General features: G+C 52.4%; 1 protein-coding gene across 3 annotated transcripts in view; it reads right to left on the bottom strand.

Annotated features, from left to right (window-relative positions):
* Nucleotides 1–205: 205 nt before the first annotated feature.
* SAMD4A (sterile alpha motif domain containing 4A) overlaps nt 206–23,488 on the bottom strand; it is a 200,673-nt gene continuing 177,390 nt past the window's right edge. For all 3 annotated transcript variants that reach the window (XM_045822366.1, XM_045822365.1, XM_045822367.1), the window contains 4 exons: nt 19,339–19,540; nt 17,817–17,943; nt 9,944–10,027; nt 206–4,607 (listed from right to left, as the gene is read on the bottom strand). In XM_045822366.1, coding sequence (XP_045678322.1) covers nt 4,579–4,607; nt 9,944–10,027; nt 17,817–17,943; nt 19,339–19,540 — 442 coding nt within the window. In that variant the 3' untranslated portion in view covers nt 206–4,578. The remainder of the gene's footprint in view (nt 4,608–9,943; nt 10,028–17,816; nt 17,944–19,338; nt 19,541–23,488) is intronic.

Raw genomic sequence — 23,488 nt, 5'->3', positions numbered from 1 at the left:
TGTAAGTTTTTATACCTCTCTCCCTAACTTGTTAAAAAAAAGGCAGCTCATAGTTGAAGACATAGTTTGCGTAGAATGGTCAGGTGGGAACCGTATACGAAGATGCCATGCTCATTCCTCGTCACTGGCTTATTTCTAAGATTCAGTTCTTGTTTTCAAATCGATCACATTGACAAAAAGAAAAAAAAAGACACACACACACCAGTGTTACAAAACCTTGTATTAATCATTTCCCTTCACTTTCAATATAACGTTGATATGAAATATAGCCATGATTCTTAGTTACATGGGAGGAAATGAGTAATAAATACATTGTAGCAAGTTTAAACCACAAGGGTGTTTCACTGGTAACAACATTTGAAAACTGTACACTTGCAAAGAACAGCATCTTCAAACATTAGTATATCTGTATATCAGTAAAGCTTTTACATGTAACAAACATGCTATTTCCATATATGACAAATTTAAAAAATATGCATTGCTTGGCAACATGAACTAGGCAAAAATAGTTCTTTGTTCACTAACTTTATACAGGAAAACAGGACGAAAGGCATGCATGTACAATAGGGACTCCTGCGCGGGGCATGCAACAGAAGAAAGCTTTTCAAAAGTCAGCTTACATTAGGCATAAATACATGAGGGTTATATATTAATAAGGGAGGAAGTCTTCCGTTTGACACTATTAACATTCCTGTTTTCTTCCTATTCCTCCCAGAGGAATAAACATTCACCTTTAAGTAAAGATAAAGGAATTACAAAAAAATAAAACTCACTTTGCAAACATCTCAGATGACTTGTAAAAAAAAATCAACATTAGTGTTATCACAGCCCCATGTGCAAATGATCCTTCTGCGGGTCCTCCTTGTAACAGGCACACCCACGCGCCTCGGCCAGGCTGCTGTCGGCATCCACGCCAGAGCAGCCTGCCGCAGACCTCTCCAGAAGGGCCAGCGAAACCCGGGCCTGCTGTTCCTCCCCTCACTGCCCTTCGAGTTGCATGCCTCTGCATTCAGCCCAGCTCAGCCCAGGCTCTGGGTGAGGTCCTGCTCCTAGCTGGGAGTGCACACCTGCAAACCTTGCCCCGACAGTAGCTACAAGAGGTGCAGAAGAACAAACGACCCGGAGAAGGCTCCCATTCTGTAAAAGGCAACCAATGACACCTCAAAAGAAAACCTTGTTTCCCTCAGTGTCTCTTCAAATGAATGGGAGGTGGGGGCCCAGCTGTCGCTCCAACCCTCAAGACCAAAATGGGCCCATCAGCGCCCAGGAGCTGAGAGCTCGGTGCGAACAGCTGCCTTCCGCAGGCCGACCCAGCAATGTCTGTTTTGCTTGCTGGCCCTCAGTTTAAAAGTGAAAGTCAAAAAGCATGTGGAAAAAAATATATCAGCAGCAATGTTTCATTTCTTGTACACAGTTCATGTGTATCTTCCTACTGTTTCTGGTAAGAAACCACTATGAATAAAAAGCACCAATAAAACATCATACATGGTAACAGTATCATAGAATGTCGCTGTCCCTGGGACAGCGTGGAGATGCTGAGTACACACTGCTTAAATCAGAACGAAGGGAGAAATGTATAGTGAAATAGATTTTACTCTGATACTTTTAATGTTTACAATTAATATAAAACAGTTGCATGGGGGGGCCCATGGGTAAATACAAAAAAAGGCACTGCTGCATTATTACTAAATATCCGACCTCACAGCCTTACGCATGCAACCGTTTGATTTTTTTATAAATAAAATTACTTTGTTTTAGGGTTTTTAAATTGAGCTGTATACCTGCAGTCAACACAGGACTCAAAAGAAGGTGGGGACAGGCTCCTAAAATTGATCAAAACACCCAACTTAAAAAAAAATTAAAACACTAAGAGCAAAACACAACTAAGTAGATAAATCTATACACAGTCAATGAAAAATAAGCTTTTCTTTTCTTAAAAAAATGAATTATGTTGTTATTAATAACAGACTTTATCATGGTTACCAGCCATAGCAAGTTAATAAGTAACATATCCAAAATAATATCTCTAGTAATCGGATAACCATTGTTTCTATATTTAGTGAAGGAATAAATAGAAATTCAGATTTGCAAATATTTTAAGGTCTTCCTTTTAAAGGGCTCATGCTAATGTGATTGTGTGCACAGTCTTTTTTCTGAACAACTGCAGTCTGTATGGATATTTGGGTTTTGCAGCAGATCTGAATGCTTCCGAGTTTCTCCACGAGATGTGTACCACTGTTTGTCTCCTCTTTATCTTTCTGAGCATCCGCAAACCACTTCCACGAACCCTCTGGTCTTACCTTTGGCCTTCAACATTTTTGGCCTGTTCGTTCCTGCCTTATGTGTGGTCGTCCATCCCAACACATTCCCCCGGTAACACTAAGCTTACTTAGAAAAGGTAAGTAAGAAAAAGGTCCCTTAGAAAAGGGACGTGGAGGACGAATGTTAGTTAATGGCACTTGGTTAAAAAAAAAAATCAACTAAAGAAATGCTGCCTCTTTCTGCACGTGGATTTGCATTTTTAGAATGTAGCCACCCAAGGAGAGCTCTTTTTTTTTTTTTAATGTAATGGATGATTTTGTAGGTTCAAGCCTTCTTTTGCTGGCTAAGGACTCTCTACGGTTAACACTCCCTCACCGTTTTAGACCTTAAAGGGATCTCAGAAGCCTCCTTACAACATCCAAGGCCACTCAAGGCCGTGTTGGGTGCACATTTTTAATCTTGAAGGTTATAAGAAGCTGTTTGGATTTCATTAAGGCCTTTTAAATCTGTATTTACTTCCTTAACTGTCTTTAAAAAAACCAAAACAAAACCATAAGCAAGTGCAGTGATTTTCATGGTGTGATTTTTTATTTTGACCCTGACTTCACTTAAAAAAAAGGAAAAAAAAAGGCACCAGATTCACCCATTTAATAAACAGGCCTCACACTGTCTCCCCGATCTCACCTCCGCTGAGCATCTCCGTCAGCAACCCCACAACCCGACTTCCTAGTGCACAGCACAACCCCCAATTTCTCTAACACCCACCCTCCTCTCCATCTCCAAGGTGGAGTCTTTCTTGCCCTGAAGACACAGAGCTATTCCTTTGTGGTAGCATAGTGTTAATCTCTCACTGTGTGAGGAGTGGCTTTATCTCCCTTCTGTGTGGAGGGCTCGTCAGCCAACAACACAGCGAACCCTGATGGTGATGGATGCCGTGTGAACAGAAGCGTCGTGTCCACCGTGCAGTTGGCCTTTCCCACACCTTTCGCTGCCCACCTGGGATGGTGGGGTCGGCCATGGCCGTACACTTCACCTCAGCTCCCTCTGCTACTTGCAGACTGACCATTTCTGTGACTGGGCCCTGCTCCCCTCCTCCTCCTCCTCCTCAGTGGAGAACCAGCAAAGAGGACAGAGTCCTGAGGCTCAGGGTCCCGGGAGGAACACACCATCAGCGGCCTTTTGAGCTCATTATCTGGGTATTAAGGCCTCTCGCAAAGAAAAAAATGTCCATCCTTGCCTCTTCTCCTCCAGTGGAACCTGAATCACCTGTGCGTGTGTGTAGCGTGATGGGGATGAAACCCCACGGCGGGTGGGGAGAGGTCTCTGGGTGGGAAGCAAATCCGGCACAGAAAGGGCCTGCAGGATTCTTTCAGAGCCCCCGGGTGACCTGCAAACCCGAACGGGTCATGTGGTGCCGTCCTCCTGGCGCCCTTCTGAGTGCTCTGCTCCTTCCAGCCACATCCTCGACCTTCAAACCCACCGACACGCTGCCCCACCGGCTGGTGAGAGCGGGACAACTCAGGCGACGTGCCTGCAGCCGTCTGCCCGAGGAGCGGGGCTGGACGGCCGTCGTAAAAGACAACCCTGCTGCTAGTATAAAAATAGAGGGGAAACATGAATCCCTATGAACAAACCCTTTACAAAAACCATAGTATGAAGAGAGGTTCTATCCAAATTCTTTACACATTATGTACCCTTTAAAACAGTTATGTAAACAATACACAAATCCAAGTTTATCTGAAATTTTGTTGGAGGGGATCTCTCCCTTCTTGCCCCCGTTGCCACGGAGCCCTGTCCTGTGGCTCAATTCTAAGCAGGGGTCTCAGGGAAATCCAATGGGGGGGCACGAGGAGCGAACCACCATCTTGCTTTGGTCACACGTGTCTGTGTCTTCCTCCGAGGTCCAGACTGCGACAGCAGGCGCTGCGAGAGGCTCTCCGGACGGGACCTCTGCCTCCCTCCTGTGTGTCTTATCTCCTTCACGGCGGCTCTCTTCTTCCCTCCCTTTCCATCCCGAAGCCACTTGCATTGCCTCCACCCTCCACCCCACCCCAGTCCCATCTTTCCCTAGAGACCCCTCCCCACCCCACACGCCACGCCATCCCATGACAGAAACAAATGACAGAATAACCAATCCCAGGTCTACTGATACGTTTACAAGGATGACCTACGCTCTCACAAAATCAAAATGGGCGAGGGACCAGGGGGAAAAAGGCTGCAGAGTATCTTGGAGGATTCTGTGCAGCCTGAAGACGGCTGACACTGGACCCGCAGCAGTCGATTTCACGGCCAGCGCGGTCACTCCCATCCTCGGCTTTAGATTGTGGAGGTCCGGTCCACCCCGTCTGGAGAGGAAGTACACAATGGGCCCCGGTGAGCAAAGCGGTTCCGTGCCTGCCCCCTCGCCCCACACTATGCACGCTGGGCCTCCCAGTCTCCGAGGACAGTTGAGGGCTGCGCTCATTCATTCACACACCCACCCACGCCACATCTGGGAAACAGCTGTTTTGCCAGTAACCATAATGAGCTGGGAGCCGAGACGTAAAGGACTGGTCCTCGCCCTCTAGGTGCTCACGCCCTAGTCAGAATACAATGATGTATGAGTGGCAGCTGCTACAATGGAGTATGTGCCAGGCACAGCGGGAACACGGAAGAGAGAGTGTTGAAGTCACCTGTGGCAATCAGGGACAGTCTCCCAGGGATAGAAAGTGACTTTCGAAGATGGTGCGGTAGAGGAGGAGGAGGCAGGAAAAACTAAAGGTGTAGTGTGCGCACACAGCTCGTGGACAGGTGTGATGTTGGTTACCACGTGGTGGGGCCCCGACAGGTGGAGGTTGAGGGTGAAGGACGGGGGAGGGAGGAGCGGCAGGAGAGGAGGCCAGGCAGTCGGGCAGGGGCTGCAGCAGCCATGCAGGTGCACCTGGCTAACTCGCATCTCTGTCTTCGGGAGCATCCCCCTCCCGCCCTGAAGCTCTGCTGAATGACTGGAAACGGGGTGGGCCTCGCTGAGCAGACCTGGGGGACGCATCTGACCCAAACTGATCCAGGTTCTCTGTCTCAAAAATCTGATTGGGGCGGACACACCATAGTTAGAGTGGTGGGCACCGGGAGCTGAAAGAGCCTGTGCAGGCGGGAGAGTGTGGAGGCCACCCACGGGTGCCGAGGCTACGTTGTGGGGCATCAGCGGAGCCGGGCTATGGAGAAAGTGGGGCGTGTGTACGCCGGAGCTGAGAGGCCATGAGTGGGACTCACACTTGGGACACAGGACAGAGCCCAGACTCAGACCATAAGGGTCTTGTGTACTGTGCATGGGAGCTTGGATGCCGGTCATTAGCGGATTATAGGGAGTGGAGTTACCAGATCTGATTTTAGGAGGGTGTTCCTGGCAAGGCTGATGGCAAGAGGATCAGTTAAGAGGCCCCTACAATGGCCCATGCTAGAGCCGACAAGGGCCTGTCAGCGAGCAGAGAGAAGGGCGTGGATTAGCCGTCACAGGAGGTAGCAAAAACTGTGTTCAGTGACCACTGCATGAAGGCCACAGGGGGATGCAGGACGCCTGCCCGGTTCTGCTCATTTCCAAAATCAGCCAGCGTGTCCCAGTCTAGGCTGTGATGTCACAAGCCTGGTCTACCAGGTGCAGCATCTAGGTGCTTCGGAGAGAACTCAGTGTGAGAGGGGAGTGGCAGCGTGCTGCAGGGACAGCTGGGGGACCCCAGTGAAGTGGGGGAGCACAGAGACCCCCTCGGGGGCGGTGCCTGGATGCCTCTCGCCAGCAGGGACTTGGAGGAGAAAGGTTTCTTGATTGGAAACTTTGATTGTGATCACTGCAGGTTCATATGCAGTTGTAAGAAAGAGTACTGGGTTTCCCCCATGGTAACATCCTGCAAAACCTCAGTGTAATATCACCACCAACATGCCTTACCCACCTTATTTCGATTTCCCCATTATTTGTATTTCAATTTCCCAATTATCTGTTGGGACAATTATTCATGTGTGTGTGTGTGTGTGTGTGTGTGTGTGTAAAGTTCTATACAAATTTTGGAGCAATTTTAACGAAGGGAAGCAAATGCCCCTTAAGGTCATCTGTGGTATCAGATCATCAACCCTAGAGGCTCCCAGATGTGAACTTATAATCAATCACCTCCCCCTCTCCCTCTGCCGCGGGTCCCAACCTCTCCTGGTGGCTCTGCGGTGGAGACTGGTCGTGGGAGAGCAGTAGGTGTGTGTACATGTGCACACACAAGCGTGCGTGCAGGGCGGGATGTAGCGGTCACTCCCTCATCTGTAGAGGCGCAGTGCACAATCTCGCCAGGGCTCACTGGCCCGCTCATCATTGCTGACCCTTCGCAGTTGTGGAAGTGGGGAGCCGGAAACCTGAGAACCTTGGCAAACCCAACCAGGTCACATTTTCACAGTCCCAACGGTAAACCTAATCTTCCAACGGTGACGGTATTCATCCACAGGGAAATGGCCAAACAGGAAGCCCGGACGCACCGTTTACCGTCGTGCGAGGTGTGCACGGCACACCTCCAGGGGTTGCAATTCACATGCAACCACCACAGGTTTTACAGTCATTACGGTAAATTTCACATAAAAGACAGAGCAGCATCTTGAGAAATTGGAGTCGTTTTCTCACTGGCACAAAGTCTCCGTGCAGACACAAGGGGGGCTGTAGGACCCGAGGGGGAGTAAGGAGAAAAGGGGAGGAGGAATGGCAAGGGGGTCACCTGAAGCACGAACCCCAGAACATCAGAGTTGAACTGGGAGGTTCTCTTTCTGGTACAGTTCACTACTGACTCCATTCTGTTTGGAGAAGCCTTGCTTTCACATCCGGGAGTATTCCTGCCCACGTACCCCCGTCCCCCCTCCCCCCAGGAAGAAAGCAGTGCCCGGGGATGGCGCTGACACCTCCTGAACGCCAGGGGCCACCAGTCAGGAACGAGCCCCATGGGGCCAGACTGAGCCTTAAAGCCTCCCAAAGCCAGATGGCAGAACCAAGCCACCCCCAGGGTTTCTCACGGGTTCTGCTGGAGAGGCCTGGGGGAGGGGGAAGAAGAGATGGGAAGAGAGCCCCAAAGAGAAAAGGGGCTTAAGACTGGCCCCAGGAGGGCAGAGAGCAGAGATACAGCACAGAAGGACGGGCTCCCAAGGCCTGGGGCCCCAGGACCAGCCTCACTGGAATGGCCGTCCCGGGTCCGGGGTCCCAGGAACTGGGCCACCCCTCCGCTTCCCTGAGACACAAGCAGAGGAACCTCTTCCAGTCCGCTTGCCTCTCCCGGGGCATTCATCTTCCTGTAAAGTGACTTAATGCACTGGCGTTCTGTCCCCAGCAAGGTCATCTTCCCTGGCACCTGGAGGGGGTCGGCCACCAGAGAGTGCTGTCATCGAGGGCGGGCACAACGCCACCACACCGTGCCCCACAGGGCCACCCTGAACTCAATTTGCATTCTCTGCTCAGGAAACTGCACACAGGCTTCCCAACAGAGGATTACCGAGGGAAAAAACATAGCAATAAAAAGGCTTAGGAGATTAATCTGATGAAAACATTAGCAAAAACACATCCGTTCAGAAAGGTTTCCTGTAAAAAGAAAAGCATGGGCTAAAAAATGAAGTCTTTTGAAGAAAAGCTACCCTTTCATAAGGAGCATTTGGCATTCCTGCTACTAATGATGATAATGTTAGTACTTAGCAGTTTGATAAGAACTTCCAACATGCCAATTATCTGAGAAATATCAAGTCCCGGGGGATCAGGCCGGTTCCTGCCGACTCAGAGGTGGGGAGAGTTCCCCACCGGGCCAGCCGCTGTCGGTGGGGAGGCCGCTCAGGCTGCGTGGGGCCTGAGCTTGGCCTGCTGCTGGCTCTCGGTCTAGGGGGCCTTCCCTTTTTGAAAGCAATTGAGATGTAATTCACGTACCACAAATGTCGCCCTTTTACCAAGTGGCCAGTTCAGTGGTTTTCAGTACATTCACAGTCATGCAAACCGTCACTGCCATCTAATTCCAGAATATTTTCCTCACCCCCCCAGAAAGAAATCTGGTACCATTAGCAGCCACTCCCCACTCCCTCCAGCCCCTGACCCCCACGAGTCCACACACTCTCTCTCTCTGTAGCTTTGCCTATTCTAGACATTCACAAATTCACAAATGGAATCATCCACTGTGTGGTCTCCTGTTGCCTGGCTCCTTGCACTTCGCGTGGAGTTTGCCAGGTTCATCCAGCACGTATCAGCACTTCAGTCCTTCCTAAGGCTGAGCCGTGCGGTTCTACTACATTCCGTTCACCCACAGTCATTGCTGATGGACCTTTGGGGTGTTTCTCATTACTCCTTAGGGGCTGTGGGTGTGCTGACCCCATCGCCTCAGTTAGTCGGAAACGTGGCACCTCATCCCAGAGGTACCAAGGAGGGACCCATGACTCTGTGAAGTGCCCAGGCCCGGGATGGCTAAGGACGAGAGGGGTGTCTGCACATGGAGTTCCTGGAACCCCGGGGAGGTCACAGAAGGAGCTGTGCCCTGAGGGGTGTGTGTCTGGCTAGCTCCCTCGGGTCCCCAGCCGAGGCTTCCTCCAGGCTGCGGACGGCCTCGTACAGGCCTCCGTTCTGCCCCATGCAGAGCACTTTTATCTGCCTCGTATTTGGTTTCAGGGTACGGTTGTGTTTGCAGAGGCTAAAAATATAAAAATCCCTGGTCAGAAGGACAACGCTCTCTGGAGCAGTAGCCGACGGCGGCCTCTCCCCCCACCACTGCCAGACGGTGCACATTTCGGCTCCAGGTGCGCTGCTGGCCCATCTCCGGGGTGGGTGAGCGATTCCAGACTGAGAGGGCTATTGGGAAGGGTCACAGGAGGCTTCCCTGGATCTCCGTGACTCAGAGCCGCCCCGGATGTTGGCAGGGAGGAGGGGACACCTCTCCTCTGCTTGCCAAACATCTCCAGGGCTGGCTGTGAGTACAGGCCAGAGAACAGCACCCATTTAGTACCAGGAGGGCACGGAAGGCCTCCTGGGGCTGTTGTGACAACACAGGGTTTCAGGCCAAACAGACGGTGGGATGACCCAGCTGCTTCTAGGAGCTCTTCACCGAGCCACAGCCTTGTGGTGTGCACCACAGGCACATCCAACTAGAGCGTCCCCGTCACACTGCAGAGGACACCTCAGACTGCTCGGGCCCGCAGGCCTTGTGGAAGCCATTTGGAACAGGGAGATATAAAAAGAAGCAGGAAATCTTGTTTCACAAATTCTGTTTTTAGAGCAAGTGGGGTATGCTTGGACCAGACTGGGGGAAGCTAGTGCCGAGAAGGAAAGACTCCAGTGCTGTGGGGGATGTTCCCACTCAAAGCCTCGTCCTGTATCCTGGACTCTTCCAGCTCCCTGCATCTGGCTGGGACTGCGAATGTGGTGAGGCTCCAGTGTGCATGGGGGGTGGCCCCTGGGGAAGAGGGACAGGCTCTGTCTTCAGGTCCCCCCGACTCACCTCCCAGAAAAGGAGGAGGAGCGGGGCATACAGGCTGCTGGGTGTGGTGTGGCGTGATGACGTTCCAATAGCCCCGAGACCTCTCTCCCCCTGTCTCTTGCCTCCCCCTCCTTGTGCTCTTCCCATCGCCCCGTGCTATGGCCCCCATGTGGACATCACGTGGCCAGCAGTTCACCAAGGCGGGCGGTAACCTCGAGGAGGACGACACTCACCTCCCAGGGCGTGCTCGGTCATACTGAGGCACAAGGACTCCAGCCTGTTGTTGATGTCGGGTTCGGTCACAGGAAGCTGGAATTCTGCAGGGCACAAAGGGTTACGTTGGTGACAGAGACTCTAAGAACAAAGAGAAAGTTTGTACAGTGCCACCTGGGGTGAGGGTCGCTGTGCCTCCCTGGGAGGACTTGGGGGGACTGTCAGGGTAAGTGCGGAGGGTGGGTTACACTCAGATTCAACCAGCCTCTGAGGTCAGGCTCACAGAGTCCACTGTGAACATGGGTGGCTGGAAGAAAGCTGGTAACTAAAAATAGCTGGTTATAGTCATAGTCTGTCAGTCTCCCGCTCAGAACCATCAGAACCGTCCAGCACCTCCCCATCAAAGCCAACCCACCCCCTGCCATGGCCTGCAAGGCCCTACATGGTCTGGCTCCTTGGTAGCTCCTGCCCTTGTACAGCTCTCCCCTCCTTCAGTCCACCCCAGGCCCTCTTCTGCCCCAGGGCCTTTGCACGGCTATTCCCTCTGCCCAGAAGGTTGGGCCCTGGACGTTTCCATGGCTCTCCCTCTTCCTGCCATGATGTCTCTGGGTCTACTGTCTCCTGAGAAAGGACTTTCTGTTCATTGTGTATGAACAGATCTTTTCTGGCAGCAACCCTTCCTTCTGCTTTATTTTACTTCGTAGCTGTCACAACATCTGACATATGTGTTTATTTGTTGCTTCCCCCAGTTGAAAGTTTGCTTCATCAGAACGGGACTTGGCTCTGCTCCCTGTGCCTAGACCAAGCCTGGCACATTTCTGTTACGTTACGGGGAGCAGCAAACGGAAACTGTAGCATGGAAAATGCTTCTTCTGAGTCCAAGACTCTACCAGTGCCCACTTCCCAAGTGGGGCTCGGAGAGGTGGGGGAGCTGCCCAGGCTAGCCAGCTGACACGGAGCAGGGCCTGACCTCCGCAGGGGTCTGACCCCAGGGCGGTCTCTCCCTGTCAGCTCTCCGCTCCAGACTGAGATGTCTGCTCTGCGGGTGCCCACTGCCCAGGACAGTGCTGTGTGCCTTCTAACCACAAAGCCCCCTCTGCCATCCAGACCCTCCCTGTCTCCCCAGGCTCCAGTCCCTCTTCCTTTGAGGGGGACCCAGCCCCTGGGGGCTTCCTCCTCTGTCCTGCCGGGGCCTTCACTGTCAGCTTCTCCCTGGTCCCTTAGCCTACAGAGCTCTTGAATGTCCTTGACTAGCTTGGAAGTGCCTTGCAGACGGCGACAATGCTTTCGTAGTTCTCTGAATCTCCCATAATATCCCGGCATGGCCTTCTGCTCACCTCGTACATGTCTACTGAGTGATGAGAAATGGAACAAGAAATAGAAAGAAACCCTGACAACTAAGAACTGAAATCCTATGGTGGGGATATGTTCTGAGTGTCTGGGAAGCCTCAATACTGCCACTGCCTCCACAAGTGACCCTGGGAGGCTGTTCTCTTCTTTGGGCCTTAGCTCTTCTACCTGAGAGCAAAGGGTCCTGTCCCCAACTTAAGGCCATGTCTTTGCTCCTTCACATCTCCACCAGGGGGCGCTCAGGGCCCAGGGCCGGGGATTACAAATGAGTTGGTGGTTTGGTGGGATAGGAAGTTGAAACCAATGGCTAAACCAAAGTATTTGTTTTCCTTGGTTAGCTGTACATTTAAATATTCTTTGCAATCTGGGTTCCCCACTACCAGCTCATTCAGAGGCAGATGCTGATTTTGTTATTTAAACTTCTCAAAGAGAAGGTTTGCAAAATGGATCAACATACAAAGCACGGGGGAGCAGACAGGGTTCTGGCACCAGTGGGTCCGACGGACGATTGTGCCGGATCATGGGGACCGGGGCCAACTGGGCTTCAGGGAAACCGAGAGGGAGAACGTAAGGGTCTCCCCACTCCCACTCACTGGACGCTCTGAGTAGGGTAGGGGCAATTAGACAATCCAGAGGGAAGAGTATTTTAGTATTTTCATCCATTCATGTGAAAATCATATGCATGCAAAAATTAGCAGCCTTCAGAGTGTGAAATCTATAAAAGAGAAACACAATTTTATATATAGCCAGTTAGCAAATATGAAAAAAAAAAACCCTCAGCAATTATAGCCATCCATATGCTCATTGTAAAATTTAGTTTACTCTCTAGCACTTCCCTTTAAACAAACACTGTGGAGAGATTTGGATAAATAAAGATGCTCGGCATTTGGAGAGAAGTGTTTCAGCTGCAGGATTTCTTGCCAACACGCAGCAAAATGCCATTTTCCAAGCCCGGGATTGCGTGTTCCAAAAAGGGGGGCCGAGAAGTGCGGGGCTCTGCGTGCCAGGATCTCCAAACCTCAGTGGCTGCTCTTTTCAGCTGGAAGTTGGCGAGGTTGCTTTTTATCCCCCAGATCCTCCCTCTGGTGCGCCGGGGAGTCCACGGCCCCGCCGCGCAGCACGGTTCTGGAAACTCTGAGTCTCGGGAGGAACACATATGTTCATACTCCCGAGTTTCCTAATAGTGTGACTTTTTAATTGTGTATTTGATAAAAACAGATCGGCAGCATCTCCCCGCACACACCAGAGACAGGGAGACCGGCTGGTGGATGAAGCAGCTTCCATCGCAGGCTCGGCGCTCTCAGCTACCGGTGGCGCGGTGGGCGGGGCTCTCAAAACCCTAGGGGAGCGCCTGGGTGGCTCCTGCTCCACAGCCCACGGGAGCTCTGGGGCTCCTGCTGTCCCCGAGGGCTCGTCCTTTGCACTTATCTGAGCTCCCGGCTGTAATGGACTGGGCAGGCATAGTTTGTAGCCTTCTGTGAGGCAGAAGAGACAGACTCTTTGAAACCGCCTGTTCTCCGCTATTGCCCAAAGCAGGCCTGTTTCTTCCGTTCAGACGCCATCTCTGAAAACTAGAAATTCTTCCCTTCCTGGTCAGGTCATTCCAGTATTGAGTGAGGCTCTCCAGCTCTAAGATGCCCAGGGTCTAGGCTGACTTGGGTCTTCTTTGTGCTTTTGCAGAAGTCCCACAAGTATATTGCCTAGTGCTTAGGTCCAGGGTCAAGAAGATTCTAGAAGGCAGTGGGGCTGCCCATCCCTAATGAAGGGCTGCTGCAGGGTGCATTGGGGCCTGGAGGGCAGGTGGCTTTTCCTCGGCAGAAACTGGACATCCCTGCAGGGTTTTCTGTCTGCGGCCCCCGAGGTGCAATTCTGCATCTCTTTCAAAGCATTGAAGCCGAGGTGGGAGGCCAGTTTCTTTAGGATTTTAGAAAAAGAGACAGGTTGGGCATTTTAGGAAAAAAACCTTTAGAATCCCCCTTTGCCAAAGACAGCAGAGGCCACTCTGTTGGATAACTAGGAAGGCCTTGGAGGTGTGGTGAAGCGAGAGGCAGGGTCTCCTTCCAGCGGGAAGGAGATACATCTGGAAAGACGGGCTGAGGAGGAAGGGACAGGGGACGGGATGTGGGGCTTGGACTGATGGGTGGGGGCAGGCAAGGAAGAAAGGGCGACAGACCCAGGAACCAAGAAGAAAGGGGGCAGGACGGTAACAAAAGGCGAAGAGATCAGTGTGAGCAGCGAACAACATCAGAGTGGCAGGTAAGCTGGCAGTGACAGAGAAGTCACGGCAGGGGAAAGAGGAACAGCGTAACAAATGAGTCGCACCCCTGAATCTGTTATGGGGACTGAGGCTTTTCTCTGGTGGCCTCATTCCTAAAACTGCAGAAGGAGGTGCTGTGGCAATCCCCTGGGACCCGCAGTATCACCGAATAGTGATGAGTAGAATATGGCACAAGGAAGACAGTATTTTATCACCTTGCCTCAGGTTGGTCTCTTTAGGCCCAGCTGGGTTCTTGGCTGTGATAGAATGGACTCATTTACCAACCTCCCCGAGCAGGGCCATTTGCCTTGCTCATTGGAAGGCAGGGGACAAATATTTACTAGGTACTTCATGTGGGTCCCGACTCTAGCCTCCGCCTCCGCATGGCAGCCCTTGCCTTCCCCGCTTGTAGACCCAGGGCTCTGAGGCACACTCCTGTTCCCACTCTTCCCAAAGGCAGTTCCCGGAAAGGAATTGGGAAAACTCACTCACAGGAAGGAAGAAACAAAAGGTGACAGACCTAGGCATGTGGCATTCTAATGGTGGAAGAATCCTAAGCATAAGCTTGTGCCTAGGGGAGCCGTGCCATGAACAGGAATGCCACCCATGAAATGCTGTCGTGGAAGGTGCTGCCTGATCCACCTTACATGGGGGCGGGGGAGGTCCAGCCCCAAGGGTTGTGTGTGTGTGGTTTCGTGCAAGCGAAGAAATGGGTCCCCAGAATGCAGCCAGGTGAGGCGGGCAGTTTGTCCTCCCCCATGCTTTCCCTTGGGCGCCTGCTTCTGGCCTTCCCTCCCTTGGTCTCTTAGGCCCTCCAGGTGAGGAGGGGCCTCCAGCTTCCCAGTGTCGCTCAGGGGCTGGACCCCGAGGGTGGCTGAGTCAGGTCAGCAGGAACAGATCTGCTTCCAAGATAAGACATCATCCTGCAAGCAGTTTCCAAACTGGTTTTTCAGTTGGGAAAACACGCTGCCTCTCGGAGAAAGGTGGCGACTCTCATCAGGCTAGAGCCACACTGGTCCGGAGCTTGAGTCACCTCCCAGGGGGGGCGGGGTCATCAGACCCCATCTTCCTCACTTCCGAGGACAAGCCCCCGACGCCTGCGAGAGAGACCGGTCACCCGTGATTCTCCTGGCTCGTCCTGGGAGACATCTAGAACCTGTCTGTGTGGGAATAAAGTGAAAAACCACCCTGACGTGGCTTCCAAAGGGCCACGGGTGCTGTAGATCCGGGACAGCAGGAAACACCTTACAAATCCAAGCGAGGCGACCGATCGGCTGACGCACAACTCGGGCTGGGTCTAGCCCCCAACCTTTACTGTAGTCTTTGGAGATATTTAAGGTCTTCCATTATCTTAACAGAATTATTCTAAGTTAACAGAATAAAGATAAGCTCCTTTAGAATACACTGCAGTCTTCAAGGTTTGCCCAGAGGGTGTAAATGGATGCTCCCAAGATATCCAATGGCCAGGAGGAAGCCGCTATGTTGGCCTGCAACACAGTTCTCTGAGACATAACTTTGCCTTGGTCCCAGGTCTCCATTCCATTCTCTGTTCGTATCACCGCCGCTGTATACACAGGAAAGCCACTTTCTGCCTTCCTGATTCTTGCTGCTCTGACATGATACTCTGACAGCCTGTCCTACCGGGGCCACCACCCCTAGATGCCTGGTTGGCTGCCCAGGGTGTGACTCCTGGAGCAGAAAACCCATCTGCACAGGACACCCAGTGGCTGGCTCGGCTCTGAGACCCCGTCTCTGGAGGGTGAGCCTTTGTCCGGGCCTGGCTGTGGCTGTGACAGAAGTTGCCTGAGGAGGAGGAGGACCCCTCGGGCCGAAGGAAGAGTTCTGACAGTGATTCGTGGTCTTGAAAACCAGCATCTGATCTGCAAAGGCAGGAATGCACATGGGCCCTGGGCAGAGGCTGGGACAGCATTCCTGGGTCCATGGCAGGAACCCTCTGCAGCCTCTGCTCCCTTTGGCGAGGAATCCTGGTCACCGCTGTGCCCTGCCTCGCCCTTCCTGACCCAGTCCCCACATAGCCTGGGCAGAGTGTGCTGGGCGGGGTTTGGGAGTGGCCCCTGCTGAGCACTCACCCATGCATTTGCAATTGGGAAATGCGGAGCAGCCCTGTCTGCATGCCTTGGCCATTATTAGAAACGCTGTGGATCATTAGGGCCTTGCTGGAAGTGGGTTTGTAATGCTTGGGTGAGAGGCTAATAAAAAAAATACAAACGCAAGGGTTTCAGAATCTAGGTCCAGTATGCAAAGAACATCATTAGAGACTTACAGATAACTACCAGGAATACAGACAACAGACTGGTATAAGTAGCTGCCTCTGGGAAATGGGACTGTGGGCCTGGAGGGGGAGGCACGGGGGACTGTCAGTTTTCTTTGCAAGCCCTCCCTTCTGTATCATTTGATTCTTAAACTATGGGAACAAGAGGCCTTATGGGGAAGAGGGTGGAAAGGATCTCCAGTCGCAGCTGCCCTGAGCACGAGTGGCGGGCACTGCTATGGAGCAGCACAGGCAAACCAAGATGCACATGGAGGATCCGTGGCAATGGGCCTAAACAGTCCTCCTCCCTGGAAAGGCTCAGCTCTTCCCAGGGGCCTGGTCTTCCCAGTTAAGCCAGGAACAGAGAGGAAGACTGAGGGCTTGGAAGAGAGCTGCAGGGAAGGAGAGAGAGGTTACGAGCCACAGAGAAGGCTTCGTGTGTGCTGGGACTGGAGAGCGCTCAGCTGTGCTAGGGCTCCTGCCAGGCTACCGGGGGGCTGGGCTGCAGTCCTGGGACTGAGGTCCGGGTGGGACAGTCATTCAAGGCCACAGACCTCCTTGTGCCCAGGATGCCCTCAAGCTTTGTCCAGATTCTCTGTTATTGGGAGTGGATTATACATAATTCTGCATGGTAACAGAGGCTGGGACTAAATAACCCAGAGAGAAGGCCTTCACCACCCTTGAATTTCATCAGATATTTCTGCCTGGGAAGAAAAATTGCTACAAGTGTCCAAATGGAGAAATGAAGCTTTAAAACAAAAGTGGGCAAATACGAAGAGTTCCAGAAGTCAAGAAGCAACTTTAAACAAGCACCTGGGCCACGTGGACGCCCCTCCCTTTCCTGATACACATTACCCCATGGCAGCCCCACACCATCGGCATGCTCTTCCTCCTCCTTATCGGTGCCCCCTCCCCCCGGTCCCCCAATCCTGCCTCCCCTTCACTCCTCCAGACACACTCCTGCCTGACTCCCTGCCCAAAATCTTCAATAGAGTACCCATTGAGAGCAGCCAGGCTCCGAACTCCTTGGCCTTGGATTAGAGTCCCCACCAACGGGCACCATCTTCCCAGCTGCCCTGGTCTACCCACTGCTACTTCAGCCCATCAGTGGCTTCCGGGACTCGCCGTGGCCTCAGCACCCCTGCAGCCACGCTCCCCTGTTCTGTCTGCCTGCAGCGCCACCTTCCTCTCTCCACCTCTTCACCTCTGTCCTCTGCAGCTCAGCTCCAATTCCAAGAAGCTTCCTTGCCCACCCAAGGCCACAGTGACACTTCCCTCCTTAAGCTCCTATAGCACGTGTTGCACTGAGCACACCTACAGTCCAGGGTGGGCACTTCCCACGGGTGCACACATGTCCGGTTTGCCCGCCCACAGGGCCATCTAGGTAGGTGCCGTGATGGCTTGTGTGGCTGCGTGTTACTCCTCGAGTCTAAGAGGTCATGATCTGCATAGAGAAAGGGTGCAAGCACTTGTTGGCTGCACGTAACCCTGGCTGCCCTGTTTCGGGGGCACCGTGAGAGGTGAGATGGGCTTGGATCGTATACATCGCCCTTTGACCAAGGAAAGGAAAGGTGGCTGGTCCCACAGTCGTGTTTGCGAGGCACTCCCATACCAGGGAGGGTCCCTTAGCATCAACATGGTCACATTTTCTCTTTGTCTTACTCCTACACCACCTATCCCCATGGCACATGGAACCCCTCCCATCTCCCCTGCAAGCCTTCCAGTGGTATCTCGGGTTTAATCAACCTAGAAGTATGACTGCTATCAAAACTGTCCCTGCCAGACTGCAGTGACGCTGGGGCTCCTCGTGCTGGCACCCAGCCAAGCAGCCGCTGTCCATGCCGGCAAGGCGCGGTTTAAAAAAGGAAAGGCTGCTATAAGCTTGTAAGAATGCGCGGTGACAGTCAAGGCTAAGCACTTTCCAGCTGGGTTCACCGGGGCATCTATTTTGGCGTCCTGGCCTCCTCTGTGTGTCAGGGGAGAGGACAGTAAGAGATCAAGCTCCAGGCCCCACCTGGCTGCTGGAACATCAGCATGTTCTGGGGAGAAGTGTGCACAGGCAGCGAGCGGGTCCTCTGGACTGAGCTGTGGGTGCGGCTCGGCATGCTGTTGCTGCCCCCGGGGTTCGCAAACCAGAGGTTCTAGTGAGAAGCACAAAAGGGGAACCATTAGTCCAGACACCCTGGGGTGGGGGTGGGGAGTGGGAGGGGGCAGGGCCCCAGCCGGAATTCAGGAGACAAATACCCCGGGGAGAATCCTCTGCTAACTTCTGGAAAAGGGCTTGCTCTTGGGCCAGCGTTGCCCATCTGCTTATTTATAGAGAGGGAATTTAGATTCCGCTCATTCTACTCACACACCCGCCCCCAATCCCAGGCCCCTCTCTAAACCACGGTTCGACCTGGGCACCTCTCTCCCTCACCACCTCCAAACCCTTTTCATCCTTTTGTTGCCTTCGTTTCTCCTGTTGTTTTTCTTGGAAATGTGGCGGGGGCAGAGGTGGGGGGAGAGGGAGAGGCCTATAAACATTTGCAAAGAAAAGCACCAACTGTATCAGGGCTCTCATTTGATTCTTCTTCGAGATTCTTACAGTTTACTACGAAACAAGGGGGAGAAAAAAGAACCTCCCGGCTGGCAAGGAGCTGGCACAGCCCAGCTTGTGTTAATTATTACCCGGCATCTCACCGGTGACTCCTCCTTGAACAGATCTGGGGTTGCCCGCCATGGCCGGCAGGTGGGGCTTTCTCAGACTCTCTGCAGCTTTCCCTGGGGAGTGAATCCCGCCAGTCTTGCCTGGAGCTGTTTTCCTGTTTTCGAACCCATCTGTCATCCCTACATTTCTCAAGGCAACCCAGAACCTCAGACCCTCTAGAGTCCCGCCAATCCCAGCCCCAGCCTGCAAGGCCTCGCAAGGCTGGGGGCAAACAGCAGGAAGGCACTGGGCAGGGTGGGTGGGGGTGGGGGTGGGGGCTGGCAGCAGGGAGAGAGGAGTGAGGAGCCCAGGGAGAGGGACAGAGGTCGCCTGCACCTCACACACAGAGAGCCTCTGTGCAGCCTGGCCTCGATTGGCTGAGAGTGTTTCAGCTCTCCCTCTGACAGCCTCTCTCTGCTTTCTGTGGATTCTCCACCACAGCCCGGGCCATGGCAAAGGCCAAGAAAGCTCCTTAGAAGTTCAGGCTTCTCTGGAACCCAGATTTGGGAGGTGGTGAGGCCTGCTGGGTCAAGTCAAGGGTTGAGGCAAATGATAGACAGGTCTTAGATTTCTTCCTTAAAGGCCCCTTGTGTGGGGTCCCCAAAGTTAGAGGGGTCCCAGGGGCATCCTAAGCAGGCCTCCCTGAGGCCAGGTGCAGCCCTGGCCTTGATCCGCCTCGGGGATAGCCAGTACACACGACGCTGGGTACAGCGGAGGACAGGGACAGCTGTCTCTCGGTTTGGCCCTCCTGGTTTTCTCCCCTCGCCTTGGGGTCATCTGGGGAAACATCCTGAAGCCTCAGGCGCTGAGCTGGGCGGTCCACCCCGCTCCCTGGGGCAGAACCAACCTGTCTTCCTTGTTTCATGATGGTGGGGTTGGCCGCGGCGTTGCGCTGGGTGGAACTGACGAACCCACTGGTGCCCAAGAGGCCGAGCCGGGCGGAAGGGACGTTCCGAGAAGGGATCTGGTACTGGCGGGGGTTCCGTCTGCCCATGCCACCGCCCACAGAGCCGGCCGTCGGGAGGGAGTTGGACTGCCCAAAGCCGCGACTGTGGGAGCGAACAGAGAAGAACGGGAGGAGCACGGGTCCCCCTCAGGGCTTCTCACCCCCACGGCTGCCGGTGGGACGCCTCCTGGGGTCTGCTCACATTTTGACAGTTAGGAGGCTGCTGGGGTACCCTGGGCTCTGGACCAGGAAAGGGCTGTGCCGAACACGGCAGCTAACATGTGAGAGTGAATATTACGCATACCGTCACAGCACTTTTGCACGGATTCTTCAACCCTTGCAACAACCCTGTGAGGCAGGCACTCTGTCCACTTCTATTTGCAGCTGGAGAAGTAAAACAGAACTTGGGCGTTTCGCGAAGGTCACACAGCCGGTAGGGGGCAGTGCTGGCAGCCCACAAGTTGAATCAACACGCTCTTGGGCCTTCTTCCCAGCTGCGTCACAGGACCCAGGGCTCTCACGCCTGTCAGGAGGCCACACAGCAAGAAAGCCGCACAGCCAGGCGCAGGGATCCTTCTAGCGTACTACGGCCTTTCTGTGTGTGGCCGATTCGAGAGTGTGGCCTGAGAGCCCCATAGGATGTCAGCTCCGGGAGGAAAAGGACGGTGTCTTTCCTCGTCCAATCTGCATGTCCCACGACTGAATGGGCCCCTGGCACAGTAAACGCAGGTGGAATGAATGAAAGAATGAATGACCCCCTGCCTCCATGATGCCTCTCCAGATGGAGGAGTGACCCCACGTCTGGGGTTCTGACTCTGGGTACAGAGCAGGGATATCAGCATGGAGGTGGTGTGTGCGCAGGCACTCTGGACGTAGGACCCTTAGGCCCTCCCTGCAGAGAGACCCCGAGGTTCCATGCTTCCCCTGGACCCAGGCAGAAAGGCTGCCGCAGACCTTGGCGTCGCACTCGGAGGGACGCTGTGCTCCCATCGCTCCTGTGACCTCATCGCCAAAGAACGCGTCCTCTCTAACATGCCTCAGGTTCTGGGAGGGTGCGCAGCAACCCGCGGGGTTTCAGGAACCAGCACATTCTTTCCAAGAAGAGTCAGCTTTAGTCATTCACTGATGTTTAAGTCCGAATGCTTTACCTCCATTGGCCACAAGATGGAACAGACTTGCTTTCCCAGCCGTGCAGGGAAGGTTTGTTACCAAGCCTGCGAGGAGGAGACTCCGGGAGACAGGGCTGACGTAGTTGAACCAGTTGAGGGTGATGGAGTGGGGGAGGGGGGAGGGGGTCCTGCAAAACAGTCATTTCCTGAGAGAGAGAGTTGTGTGTGCATAGGGGGAGGGGCATCTAAGCCCTCAGCATAGTTGATCTCAGAAAATGTTTCTCTTCTCCCCAGAATTCCTACATTTCCTAGGGAGAGAAAGGGAGCGCCGAGGAGAAGTCCACGGGGAGCTGCCTGCACTGGACTTCTGGGCCGCGTCTGCCCATTTCCAGGCATCTGTGGCCCAGGAAAGCGGCCTGTGGGGCCCAGGCTCGTCTGCGCGTGGTGAGAAGGGGGCGCTCACGGGTTCTGGGTCTCTTTGTTTATCTCCTCCTTTCTCCTTTTTCTTCCCCTCTTTCTTCTTTGACTAAGGTCAAAATGGTTTAAAATGTTCAATTTAAAAGAAGAAATTTGATCCGGGAGGAATAGCAGTAATTTCTTGTGACCGCAGCAGAGACCTCTTCTGGAGGAAGGACCATCGGTCGGAGTGACAGGTGGAGAGCACGCCGTGGTGGCTTTTTTATTTTTTTTAACTGTGAAAACGAGGCCTTTGGTTTTTGGAGTCAGAATTGTGGCCACCTGGTAGATGATTCAGTATTCTGCTAAGACTTTTCCTTATTTAGTCTGAATGGCTCTTTTTTTTTTTTTTTTTGGCTCATTTTCCTTTTTGGTTGGATTTTTAGAAAGTTATTTCATATGCAAAGTGCAGTAGTCAATGAATGATGCTAAAATGATTTGTCCTTTCGGGAAGGCGAGGATGTATCTTAAGCAATATCATGTGGGTAGAGGGTTCTGTCGTGGGACATTTGGTCACCAGAGAAATGAGGGCTCTAGGCGCTCCTGAGGTTAGGACTCCCTGGGCGGTATGTGGTGGTGAATCCCAGAACATTCTGGAGATAGAATGGGCGGGGAAGGGGAGAGTTTGGCTAGGACTTCTTTCTAATGCCGGTAGGGCCCTGGCTGTGGCGTCCTTAACTGGTTATTACAAAGCCAGTCCTGCTGAATGCTGCCACTTCCCACAACCAGAGTACACACTTACGTTACCTAAAATCACTAGGCTTAGTGAAATAATTGCTCTTTCTGGGGAGAGAATAAAGTGACAAAGGTATGTTTTCATTCTCTTGCTCTGTCCATCTGTGTGTCTCTCTGCCTTCCGAAATCTAACCAACTGATTTCATTACCTTGAAATGCGTGAAAAGACTGAATAAGAACCAGTTAATCTGGGATTTGTGATAATTCAAGCAGGGGCCGGGCTGCAGTTACCTTGTATTATTGGAGAAACAGGTCTTCAAAGCAAATTAATAGCATAAAAAGATCCCAGAGGTTATACTTAGGAGAACAAGTTACTTTCTAGAGCTTTAGCAACCTCCAGCTGAACATCTACAATCAATGATGGCATTCATTCTTACCTAATCAATAAAAGGAGGTCTACTGGGACTCTAATCTGGCAAACCTTGGGTTAGCCCAATACATGCTTTTGACAGTAACACTCTAGAGAGGTCATGGTTATGGGAACTCTGATGCCAACCGAGGACAAGGCAGGGCAGACAGAGGCAGGGAATGAAAGTTCTGGGAGGAGCAGCAAAGAACTTAAAAGCTCTATCTTCATCTTCAACTTCCAGATTCTTTCTTCCTTTTAGAACTTGTCTCCCAATGGGTTGGCATTGCAAGATGGGTCTGGAACCTCCTCCTCTTCCTTGGGGGAAGTCCTGCTGCCTTTTACAAGGAGAGAGTGAGCCTGGGAAAGGGGCAGCCTGAGAGGAGGAGGCTGACGAGCAGGTCTGGCCTTTCTTCCGGGTGCAGAGGTGATCCAGGAAGGCCACCCCCGGAGGGCTTGAGGCCAGGGGGTGGGAAATAGAGGGTTGCTTGACCTGCCCATCTTTTCTGTGCACGCGCCCAAGGCCAGAGAGCTGCCTGGCCTCCAGAGCGGTGAAGAGCGCTGACTGTGGAGCTGGCCTCACTGGTCGGAATCCTGGGTGCCACTGCCTACCAACCCCTCTGTAAAATCAGGGTAACAGTAGCTCCTCCACCTCATATGGTTGTTGTGAGGATTAAATGCATTAATATTCTTAAAGTGCTTGGATACCGCTTGGCACATAGTGCTAAATATGTGTTTGAGAAATAATGGTGGAATATGATAATTCAATTTTAACATAAATCTTTAATAAAGACTTTTCACAACTTCCAATTGGCCTTACCTCCTTTAAATAATATAAAACAGTGATGTTTTAAGGCACACTGATGCAAATAAGTGTTAAAGACTTAACAACACAAATAGAGCTTCCTATATGCACCGAGAAATGAATTCAGAACTTTTTAGGTGCAGGTGAAAAAATTGTGATTTATTTGCTCATCTTTAAAAAATGTAAAATATAATGTTGATTTTTTTTTAGGATGTTTGCATCATCGTTCCCTTGTCTCCCCAAAACTCCTGGTCATTCTTCAAGGCTTAACCCACTAGACTTGTCACTCTCATTCACCTTTAATATGCAACTGGATCCCTCAGTTTAAAGCCAGATTAAGGTAATGGGGTCTAAAGTACAATGAGGCTTATTTTTAACTGCATCCAAGAAGCTGAAGTACTATGAAAAATCAAGAATGGTGCTGCTCCACTCTTAGATTGCAGCTCAGACCAAAATAGACTAGCACTGGGCCACCAACTATAATTAGCTTGTCTGCAGCTAGAAGAGAGAAAAAAATTACACTACCACTTAAGGTGCCGATAGAACAATCCATTTTTGTCCTTTCAGAGCCCCCTTTTGGGGAAAAACTGCCAAGTATTC

Source organism: Phyllostomus hastatus, unplaced genomic scaffold (genome assembly GCF_019186645.2).
Source record: "Phyllostomus hastatus isolate PE091 unplaced genomic scaffold, TTU_PhHast_1.1 phas_scaffold_501, whole genome shotgun sequence".
In the NCBI taxonomy this organism is placed as follows: Eukaryota; Metazoa; Chordata; class Mammalia; order Chiroptera; family Phyllostomidae; genus Phyllostomus; species Phyllostomus hastatus.
Note: the sequence above shows the minus strand (reverse complement) of the source record. Positions and strands in the feature narration are given on the sequence as shown.